We start from the raw sequence: 11,720 nt of genomic DNA on the forward strand, positions 1-11,720 counted from the left end.
GCTTATTCAGCTCACTTAGTCAGTGTAGTTTATACATGAAGTCAGATCAGTAAAAATGATTGAGGATTTTATTTATTTCCCTCCAGCATAGTGCCTTGCTGGGAGGGCAAGCTAGTAAAAAGCGACTGTGGGCTAATCACATTCTTCTTTTTCCTTATTTACAAGTCTATGTTAATTATAAACCTGTAATCATAAGGTTATAAGCCTGTAATTAACCCAGTAGCCCAGGCGGGATTGGTGGAGGGAGAGTTAGATAATTAGTTAGGTACATATTTTTAAGCCGTCATGTATTTGCTGCCGTTCGTACAAAGGAGTTAGAGAGAGGCCTAGCTGAAACAGTCAAGAATAAAAGAAGAACGAACATCTGGTAGAAAGTCAAGGAGGTTCTCTTGAGCTCCCTGCTTGATGGTGTCAGGATGGGGCGTTTGGAGGACCTGGTCCACCCGGATACCAGTTGTCAATGGGGAGCAGCAGCCTCCGGGCACGTCACACCCTCAGGAGTGACTCTGCCATCCAGCCTCAACTCCTGCCCCACCACCGCTCCTCCCAAGGCCCCTCACTTTCCTGAGAGCCCGGGTTCTCTACCACCCCTGGACCTTCACACCTGCTGTTTCTCTCCTAATTACCTGTTCCTCTCCCTTCAAGACACAGTCTGAAGGTTTCCCTCTTTGGGGAAGCCTTTCTGACACCCTCGCGTTCCTCAGGGCTGAGTTAGGTGTCCTTATTCTGTCTCCCCAAAGTCTTTTGAATATCTCTCAGGACTCAAGCTGCACTTACATCCCCCACCAGGCGGAGCTCTTGGAAACCAGGAACTCTGTCTTCCTCTTTTTGCATCCCTGGGGCCTGGCCTAGGGCCTGGCGCACACCGGGCCACTCAGCAGCTCTCGCCTTGGTAGTCATCCATCCTCAAGTGGAAAAAGGAAATCAGCAGAGTAATTGGGGTGTGGTTTTTCAATTTAATTCCACTTGTTTATTGAGCATCTACTGTTATGCCGGAGCACTGATACTGGTTATTCCGAGAGGGATATGACAGCCCCTGGCCTCAGAGCTCTGACAGGATAAATGCTATGTAGACAGGTAACTAAACAGCAGTGCTATAAATGCTCTGAAGGAGCAAAAGAGGAAGTGATCGATTCCGCCTGCCGTTGGAGTTGGGGTGCAGAGGAAGTCTTTTCAGCTGGGCCCTCCCTGTAAGGCACTAAGAAACATCATTTTTTTCACTCAAGCATGGCTGGCCCCCATGGCTAAACTGAGCAGGCAGCTTCATGGAGTAGCCACTATGATACATTCCAGGTCCTGGACCAGGCCCTGGGGACATAAATGAGGAAGACCTCACCAGTGCAGAGGGCCAGGACTGACTTAGAACACGGGCCCTGCCCCTACCCCTCTTCCATCCTTAGCTGCCACCTCAGCCCAGTTGCCCTTCATGGATTCAAGATCAGAGCTGCTCAGCTGCCATCCCAGACCAGAAGTGTTACTGCTTCTTAGAGTAGGTCCTTTAGAATCTGATTCCAAAAGAAAATGAGATTATTCAGCAGTAGACAACACCCATACGAGGACTCTGCCAAACCATTTTGTATGAGAAACCTTAGTGGTCTGAAACAGACTGAGTCAGAGCCAGGGTTCAACCCAGTGCTGGGTGACTTAGGGTCATGTAGATGTATTTTCACCCTAAGAAAATGCACAAACTTGGCCCTAACTATGCAACATTGCAGCCTCTTGAAAAATATTCTGTTCCATGTCTGAAAAAAAAGAAGCAACGAACAGCCTCTTGCCAAGGCCCAAAATGATTACAGCCTTGTAGTTGGACTAAGAAACAGGCTAAAATTTGGAAACGTCCACTCTCTTCTTACCAGCAATTCCTCAATCCTTGGTGATGGTGAGACTTTTTCTCCTACCTGGGGCATGGTTTCTGTTCAAAGCAGGTAATAGCAGGGCCTTTCCATGAACCTCTCTCCCATTAGAAACTTGCGCTTAATCAGACATTTTTCCTGACAGCACCTTACATCTTGAGAACTCAAAACCCACAACTACCAAGTAAGTATCCATTTCTCCTTTACCCAGGTGGGGGTGGCAGGGGAACAGAGACATGGAGAAAGCAAGGAAGAGAGCCGGCTGTGTGTCCCTTTCCTTCCAGAAGTCGCTGGGTGCCAGCGTCTGCCCCTCTTTCACGCATCCTAGCTTCCTTACAGCCGGGGCTCCCTGGTCACACTGCCCTCTCTGTTTGTGATTGAAGGCAAAGGAAACGGCCAGAATCCGGGAGCATCCGGAAAACATTTCGGAGTGACAGCCATGGGCTGAGCGGTTCCCTGACTGACTCCACCTCCCCGGGGGCGGGGGCTAGCTGCCGCCCATCTTCCCAGCCCATCATGAGCCAGAGTCTCCCCAAGGAAGGGCCAGATAAGTGTTCCATCAGTGGGCATGGGAGCCTCAACTCCATCAGCCGCCACTCGTCCCTGAAAAATCGGCTGGACAGTCCACAGATCCGGAAGACAGTGACAGCTGGAAGGTCAAAAAGCTTCAATAACCATCGGCCTGTGGATCCTGAGGTCATTGCACAGGTAACTGCAGGCTCCTGGACAAACAGCTGTCATGAGTCTTCACTTGTCGCTACTGCTTAGTGCAGCCCATGCTGATAAGGACAGAGCTTGAAACAGAATGTAGCTTTGTACATTGTAGACTGAGCTCAGGGGCTGTTGGACATCTGGACCTGATAAGATAGCTTTCCAAGACATTTGCTGACCCCTCCCCAAGAATAACTTGAAGACAGAAGAAAAGAATTCCGGCTTCTTGCTCTTATATGGGCTATTTGTAAGGCTGTTGTAATTTTTTTAAGCCAGTAGTAACAGATAGAGTATTTTGATAGAGTCCGTTCAGCCCAAGTTTCAAGTCTCGAGACCCTGCTAGACTTTGGGAAGCTGCCCGAGCATTGAGGCTCAGATGTAATTCTGGCCACATTTTTATATCGCTCTGTGTGTCCCCACCGTCCCATTTCCTGAGGCTAATATCTGGTCCCTAGTGGTAGATGGTTGGTCAGTCAACTGTCTGCTCCTGGTCTTGAAGTCCCCAAAATACTCTGCCACCGGGGCCGCAGGTACTAGAAGGTTTCCAGCCCAAGTCTCCAGATGCCCTGGAGGTGAGCTCCCTGGTTACAGGGGTCTTCTTTCCGTGTATGCACCACACTGACGAGTCTCTGTTTCCCATGAAATATTAGAGATCCAACCCCACCTCTAAAAATCCGACTACCAGGCTCACTCCAAGCAGCTCACTCAGACGTCTCTCCCAACTCTATAATTTTCGTTAGACCAGGTAGGAACGGAGGGCTCATTGTTACCCTCTTCTGTCTCAACTCAGTTGAGATTCTCCTCACCCCATCTTCCAGGGGACAATAGAGGCTGGGTGTGGTCTCTATTGGCTTAACTGTGGCGCTCTGCTCAGGGAAGGTGTACCTGGCGAGCTCGGTATTAAGCTCCGGGCCTGAGATGTCTTGCTTTGCTAGCCTTCTATTCTTGTGCCGCTACTGAAGCTCTGGGCTGCAGTCTGCATTACACCTGGGGAATCCTCCCATCTCCCTCTTTGGCCAGGTGTTAATAGGAATGGCAGAATAGGTACACAGCTGGGACAGACTCGAGCTGCAGAGCGGGGCTGTGGAGGGAGACGCAGCTCTTCCTGAACATTTTTAAGGTTTGAGAACATTGTAGGGGTGAGAGAAATTGAATCGCTGTCAACAGAACTCATGGATCACCCTGGAGGACCAAGATACCTTAAGCAAGGGCCTTTGCCTGAGACATACAATCTTTCAATGTGAGCCTGATATCAAGGGAGGAGCCCTGTGGTGGTTTGGGGGGGTGCCACACACGTATGTGTGAGGAGGGAGGGAGAGAGGGAGGGAGCTAGGAGGTCTCCCTGGGAGGCAGCTAGCTGGCTTCATACTAAGGGTCTTTGGTTCTGCCTTGAGCCCCTGAGCTAGGACTGCGATTTCCTAAGATCTGCTGTGTTTCACTGTGACTTTCAGGTGATCCACCTATGTGGGCTCTAGCGCCCCCTCCTGGTCATTCTTTGGTCCCCTCTCTTGGTGATGGGTAGAAGGAAATGTTTTTTTTCAAGTTGGGTAGGGGGTGGGTCAAGGAGGTGTCCTGATGAATCTTCAGGGCCAGGGCTCTTGACCTTTTCCTCAGCCCTTGAGGAGGAAGGCCTAACCCTCTTAACCTTCAGCCTTGAAGTCCAAGAGAACAAAGATCCTACTTCATCTCTACCACTTGAAAACAAATGTTTATTATGTACAATTTCAAGCACCTATAAAAGTAGAGAGAACTGGATCATGAATCCCACATACTCATGACCAAACTCCTGGCCACTCTTAGTTCATCCGTAGATGTTTCAGTGCATATCTCTGAAGCCCAAGGACTCTAAAAAACATCTCAACACTCTTTCTAAAGGAAAAAAAAAAATCTCACGATAATGAAAATCCCTTTGTCCCCCTCCCCCCACATTCTGAACATTCATATGTTCAAGGATTTTGGCCAAGTAAAATAATCTGGACATCTCATTGCAGTTGGTTTCTCCACAATTTGGCCTATGGTGTTGAAATAGGATCCTTGGGGGACTTCTCCCTACATTTGCCTCACCTCTTCCTTTTTCCTGATTTTCAGGATATTGAGGCAACTATGAACTCTGCCTTGAACGAGCTGCGAGAGCTGGAACGGCAGAGCACCGTCAAGCACACCCCTGACGTGGTTCTGGACACCTTGGAGCCCCTCAAAACCTCCCCAGTGGTGGCCCCCACATCAGAGCCCTCCAGCCCCCTGCACACCCAGCTCCTCAAGGACCCCGAACCCGCCTTCCAGCGCAGTGCCAGCACTGCTGGGGACATCGCCTGCGCCTTCCGGCCTGTGAAGTCTGTCAAGATGGCTGCCCCGGTCAAGCCGCCAGCTACACGGCCCAAGCCCACTGTCTTCCCCAAAACAAATGCCACTAGCCCTGGTGTCAACTCATCAGCTTCCCCACAGTCCACTGACAAGTCTTGTACTGTCTGAGGGATATAATTTAATTGTTCTAGACAAGGGGACTGGAGGGACCGACTGTTATAAAAAATCTTCCTATTTAACTAGCTTGGGGACTTCAGTTGAAAATTAGATTCTAAGTTGTTCTTGCAGGAATTAGCCTTCCCATCACCCAAAACCTTGAGAATGAAGCCCTCATTATCACCCTGCCCTGCCCTTCCCACTGCCCTCTGCTTCCCCCAGTTGTCGTAACCCAGCCAGCTACAGTACATACTGTTCTTAGGTTAGCCAGAGATAGATTTTTTTCATTATCAGGTCACTGTGAAACCTGGCCAGGCAAGTCATGAAGACATGGGCAGAAGCCTCAATCCCCTCAGACATAGGGGATGCCTGACCAGATGATTAGCTACTGACATCTAGCTCTCAGTGGCATCTTGTTTTGGGTACTGATTATAGAGAATCATATATAGTCCGTTTAGTCCATGCTTCGTTTTAAACACACACACACACACACACACACACACACACACTTTTCTAGTCTCTGGCATGTGTAAGTCTCTCCTGGTCCTAGACGGTCTCTTTGTAAGTTATTGTGGCAGTTCACACAGGAGCCACCAGGGGTCTCTGTTTCCGTTACAAATCTTGTTCTGTCCTGGCCAGAGAGCCTAGCCTTTGAAATCGCTCCATCATGTGGAATTGAGCAGGATGGGACTCAATCCTGTAATCTGTTTGGGGGTTGGGGGCTTTCTCGCTGTCTTCTTTCTATTGATGTGGATTGGTCATTGGTGTTTGCTTTTGCTCTGCTCCATCCTCTGGAACTACTACAACCCAGTCTTATTAGGGAACTTCTCAAGTTTTTCTGAATGTATAGACATTTCTCGGATTCCTGTCTTTGTCTCGGATGGACCGTTTTCCATTTACGACATTTTCCTGTATTAGACGGCTTTATAGCTGGTTCCTTTTAGGGTAAAGAGTCTTAAGAGAGTTTTATTGTGTTTATGGCAAGTTTGGAAAAGGTAAGAAATGGGTGCTTCCACTTGTTTGGCACTTAAGACCTAAAATACATTATCCTATTAAAAATTAAATTCAGCTTTGCTATCCCCAGAAGTATTCCCAAATGAAAGCTTATCCTAAGCTCACCCCCTAGTTTGGTTATTCTGTAAGGTCTCTCATCAGGGACCAACAGGGGCTTGGGAGAGCCCTAGTTAGATTAAAGAGAGACATTTCTCCTTAAAACCTGTTTTCTTAATCCAAATAAGGACAACTAAGAGAACCTTGGCCCCACGGTCACTAATGTCTTCCCAAAGGCCGGAATCTAGGAAAATTAAAAATTGGATGCTGAATATTTGGGCCTGTTTTCTGGTTCACCTCCAAAAGGCAAAACAGATGCCCTCGTCTGCTTTAATCCAGGCTCCCAAGCCGGTGCCGGTTGTCCAGCTCCCCCAGCATCATGTTGTCCCAGCAGGACCAGAGCTAGGGACAGTCACATCCCAGGCTCACGAGTCTGAGACACCTACTTGAGTTTAAGGTGAAACTCATTCCTCTTGTTTGTTTTCTGGTTTTAAAGCTGCACTTGTAGCCTTATTATTTTCTGTAGTTCAGGAGAGATGGGTTGCCATTCACATAGGAAAATCTGAATTTTCTTTTCTTTCGCCTAGAAGATCCTTTCTGGACCAACATTTTGAAGTTGGTAGTTGATAGTGGAAGTGGTGGGATTTTCCTCATTCTGTGTTAAGGAAAAGAGGAGCTTTGTGGGAAATTACTAATTAGAAGGATAACCTGCAACACCAGGAAAACCATTCCAAGAGATGAAAGGGAGAAATGAAGAGCTCCTTCAATGAAGTGAGTCAATCTATGACGGGCAACCCATAGTCCTCTGGATTCTTGGCTTTTGTTGCTTTGTTTAGTGGCCTGTCCTTTGTCACCTGGACTTAGGCAGGTCTTGAGCCAACAGGGTCTTTCATACCCAAGAATCTGTTTCCTTGCTGAAAATGGAACCCCACCCTTCACTTTACATTCCTTTCCATCCAACTGATCCAAATTGGTACTCATGCCTACCTTTTCTCCTCCCTCCAGCACACTCCTCTCTAAGAAAGTAAAAGCAACGCTTTCTTAATGACAACGCTTTGGGCCTGTTCTGTTCCTGCCTTATTTCTCTTGCAGCCCTGTACGTGACTGTGTTCATATCCCCTTGGCTTACTATCCACATGCTGATTTGCATCATGAACTGGACAGTGTGTGAATGGTCACCGACTCCCCCGGCTCTGGGAGCCTAGTTGTCTTCCTCTCTCTGGTGCTCCTGACACTTGTGAGATGGTCCTGTCGAGAGGACTAGGAACCCATAGAAGGAGAGTCCTCCTCGGCAGAGCTCATTGCAGTCAACTGGAATTCAGGTTGCACACTGTGATTTTTACACCGAAAAGCCAAAAGGAGCTGGCCACCCCAGGCCTAGGGAGACCAGTCTTCCTGAAACATGCTCGCCTAAACCAGCATGATGCTTCAAAGGGCCCCACTCTGGCCCCTGGGGCATGGATCCTTTTCTTGGTGTAGACTCTTATGGGTCAGTCTGGGGAACAGAGGTGGGGTGGGGCTACCAGCATCCCAATTTGAAAAAAGAGGAGTTTGCAGCCAGCAGCCTGGAAACTGGAAACACTGGTCTCAGCCAACCTCCTCAGGGCACCCTGGTTTCTCCCCAAGGAGATAAGGAGAGATGACGCCAGCAGCAGGATGAACAGACCACTGGAAGGGCTGGTGTGGATGTACTTCACGTTCAGAAGAGAAGTTAGATCTTCCAGGGAATTGCAATGTTGTGGCGTCTGACTTGTATGTCACGTTTGTGTACAATGGTATATTCTTTAAATAGTGTTGATAACTGGAATATTGTATGTATGCTTGGAGATGCTTTGTGTGAACCTAAGACTGTCGCTCAACAGGTGTTGGATTGGGGAAAATCCAAAGCACAACTTCGAAATAAAATACGTTTTTAGGTTTCGATGCTGCAGTTTGTATCCCTTCTCCACTCCCTGAGACCTCCACTCCACGAGTCCCGCTGCCTAGGATGGATTGTGATTTGTCCATGGTAACCAAACCCTGCCTGGCAACAGAAGGAGACATTAAGTGACCTTGGGAGCCAGCCGCCTTCTCCCTCCCGCAACCAGACGCAGCATAGCTACATTTAGAATGTGGATTTTTCCCCCCTAGCATTTCTATTTAGCCCATGTGAGGAACCTAAGAGGTGGTGTAGAAAGACGTCCCTCTCTCCACTGGGCAGTCTGTTGCCATGAGAACCATTTCCTCCACAGAATCCACCTCCCATATTTTCAACGAGGACTGTTCCATTTCTATCTCTAGTCAGATTTCCCTGCCTGGAGGAGCAGGGCCTACGAAGTTGCTTGGAAGCTTTGCCAGCCACAGCCAAAGATGACTGGAGGTCTTAGTGCTTCTACAGCCAAAGCCCTGAGTCATTCTGCCCTCAGCAGCCCCCTGCCCCTGGGAGAAGAGCTGACCAGTAGGTTTGTGCTGTTGGTGTTGAGTACAGGGGTGGGGGAGGAGGGCATAGAGAAATGCTTTCTTTCCTTCAGATTTTGATTCTAGCAGATCATAAGTTCGAAGGTGAAGTTATTCAAAGATAACTTAAATGCAACCTCGAGTCCCTAAGGATCCACACTTATTCTTAGTGGGCTCGTTCTAATGCCAGAAGCCCCTGCCGATGGATGAAATCTATCCAAGGGTATGCCCAGTGTTCAATGATAACACGGAGTCCTACCCCAGGCCCTCAACTGGACACTTTACATATATGAGGCTTGTCACCACCTGTCACTTGTATGTCTGACGCAGTGCTCATACCCTTCCAGCCTGTCGTCTTTTCCCCTCGCTCACTTTAATGGTAGAGCTACACCTCAAGCTTCTCTTACTGGCCCCTTGATTTTAACTGTCCTGTCACCTTGTGATGCGCTCCCACTCCTGAGTGGAGGTGACGGGCTATGAGATGGAGTTAATGTCTTCAGCTGTGAGCCAAGGACCAAAGAATCTGATTTTCAGAGAATCCGAAGGCAAAAGTGGGCTATTCTTTTGGGATCCTCTTAATTTATGTCACATTCTGATGGGAGCTTGAGGAAACAAGTGACAACACAATCGAAACACAGGCCCATTCCACCCAGATAGAAACCAAAAAAGGAGGCGAGGGGGAGGGGGTATGAATTAGGAAATGGTCTTTATAATGAGCTAATCTAAATATTTATATTTGTAGGTATATGAAGCTGCCTTATACTCAGGAGTTAGCAACCCTGGCATATTACATATGCCAAAGACTCACTGATCAATCAAACTTGAAGCCTCACTGTGTGCCAAGCACTGTCTTACAATACTGAACAGGAGAAATGGATAATGGAGATCTCTAGTTTCAGGAAGATAATGGAGATCTCTAGTTTCAGGAAGAACAGATAAATAAGCAAATGAAAATGAAACAGTGTAGTAAAATAGTGTCTGGGTTGCTCAGGAACAATCATTATCGGGGGGGACGGGTAGCACCTTTAATCAGGAGTTCTGACGCTTGGTTATGTGCATATGGAGTTTTAGGGACAGATCATACCTGAAAACAAATCAGGGCACCATTACCTTATAGATGTGTTCAAACTAAGATTCTCAGGAAGGACATATAAATGAAAAAAAGAAGGCATCATTAATTAGAAATCCGACAGAGAAGGAGCCAGCAAAGGACAGAGGAAGCGAGTGACAAGAGGTAGGGGGCTGGGAGAGCAGTGTCACAGAAACCAAGAGAAGGAGATGTTTCAACTGGAGGGAGGAATCGGCTGTCAAATGCTGGTGTGGTAAGAAGACGCCAGCAAGGAAAGATAATCATTGGTGACCTGGACAAGGGCATTTTCGGTAGAGAGGAAATGAGTCGCATTGGAGTGGGCTGGGTAGCAAATGGAACAGAAACGGGGAGTCAGGAACTCTTGGCAGCTCGGAGGTGTTGCTTTGAAATGGGGGGCATCAGAAGGGGTCAAGGGACCTGGCTTTTGTTTTTGAAATGGACAACGTTGATGCATCTTTGCTCAAGGGCAGGACCCCTTTAAGTGGCAGGAGTGAATATGCAAGAGAGGGTTGGCCAGGGCCAGAGAAAAGGCACTTCTGTCTCAGGAGAGGAGGCACGTGTGATGCAAGGCAGGCAGTGGATGTGGGGGTGAGAAGACATGGGAGTTAGTTCCCTTTGGATTGCTTCTTTTGTTTCCGTGAAGTTTTAAGGCAAAGGCTTGAGCTGAGAGAGTGGGAGGGAATGGTGAGGAGGGGGTTTGAAGAGTTAAGGGAATCCGTGAAACGCTCATTTTCCACGCCGAGGAAGACCGCAGCACATGGTGGCTCTGGCCAATTTCCTTCAGTGCTGCTGCTCCCAGAGCATCTTTTCCCACTGTGGCATGGAGGAGTGGTGCCAGGTCTGGTTTCAGGGTGTGTTCCTCTTTCCCCGCTCTAGCAAAGGTCCTAGCAGCGCTGACTGGTGAAGGTGGCAAGGGCTCCGAAACCTCATCACTCAGCCTTTCGTAAATGCCTGAGTGAGCACACACTGCGCGCTGTGTTGGCTTACAACACCCCCTCTGCCGCAGCCCCACCTGCCTTGACCTTTCCCTTTTCCTTGGAGGCAGAAAAGGTGACTAGTATTTACTCAGGGCCTACCAGGTGGCAGGCACTTCATCTCTTTGTTTTAGACAAACACTGAGAAATGTCCAGCGACTTCCTCAAGGTCTGCAAAGCAAGTGGTAGAGTCAGGACGCCAACGTCTGTGATGGCCAAGCTCCCATCCCGTCCACTGTATTCTCGGCCTCCTCTTGGAGAGGGCAGACCTGAGCTTTTCTCCTGAGAGCTGCCATCGAAGACCCCGTCTTCCCACCTCTGGTCCTTTTCCTGCCTCTCTGAATTGCCACTTCTATTTCTATGACTCCTCAGAGCCACTTGAGAACATGTGGTGAGGCCTCTTTCAGACTTCCTCTTCCCTTCAGGAGCGCCAGGCCCCTGCACCACCCCAGATGAAAAACAATAGCCACGCTGCCCAGCTGGGACCAGCAGCTCAAAAATCACAGGCAAGACATTCATTCATTTTGTCCACACAGAGGACGTGACCCCACAGAGGATGCCCAGCGAAATTGTCACCACACAGGGCTCCAGCCCACCTCCCACCTCTATCCCTTTTCTCTCCCCTGACCATGTGTGGTGCCCTGAACAAGTCACCCTGTTTTCATACTTCCGTGCCTCTGCACGTCTTCCACTGCCTAGAATTCCTTACTTTTGACCCCCACTTATCTGCCTAGCTCCCCTTTCTCCAAAGTCTGGTGGAGCGTCCTGTCTTCTGGCATGCCTTTCTTGACCACCCAGCCCCCCAGGTTCACAGAATCACCACCTGCTGAAGTATATCTCTCAGAGCATTCACCACACTGTCCTGAACCCCAGCTCCTGCGGTGCACCTAGGTCTCGCCTTTGTGTCCTCTGCACACAGTGCCTGTCTCCTAGTAGGTCCTAGACACATTCATTGCTTTTGAGGGTACTTAAGACACTGGGAAAGAGAGATTGGGCTTGCTGGAGAGAGAACGGTAGGGGTGCTGGTGGGGACTGAGCAGGTTTATCAGGGAAAAATAGGTAGACTTTTAGGGATAGACTAGGTTATGTTGCAAACCTGTGACTTAAAACAACTTGTACATTTCTCCCCAAAGCTTCATGTCCCTT

At 48.7% G+C, this 11,720-nt stretch overlaps 1 protein-coding gene across 4 annotated transcripts in view; it reads left to right on the forward strand.

The window, feature by feature from the left end:
- The window catches only part of SRGAP2 (SLIT-ROBO Rho GTPase activating protein 2), a 256,272-nt gene extending 248,275 nt beyond the window's left edge, over nucleotides 1-7,997 (forward strand). For all 4 annotated transcript variants that reach the window (XM_019649654.1, XM_019649653.1, XM_019649657.1 and 1 more), the window contains 2 exons: nucleotides 2,237-2,561; nucleotides 4,653-7,997. In XM_019649654.1, coding sequence (XP_019505199.1) covers nucleotides 2,237-2,561; nucleotides 4,653-5,036 — 709 coding nt within the window. In that variant the 3' untranslated portion in view covers nucleotides 5,037-7,997. The remainder of the gene's footprint in view (nucleotides 1-2,236; nucleotides 2,562-4,652) is intronic.
- The last annotated feature ends 3,723 nt before the right edge of the window (nucleotides 7,998-11,720 follow it).

Source organism: Hipposideros armiger, unplaced genomic scaffold (genome assembly GCF_001890085.2).
Source record: "Hipposideros armiger isolate ML-2016 unplaced genomic scaffold, ASM189008v1 scaffold_134, whole genome shotgun sequence".
Classification (NCBI taxonomy): Eukaryota; Metazoa; Chordata; class Mammalia; order Chiroptera; family Hipposideridae; genus Hipposideros; species Hipposideros armiger.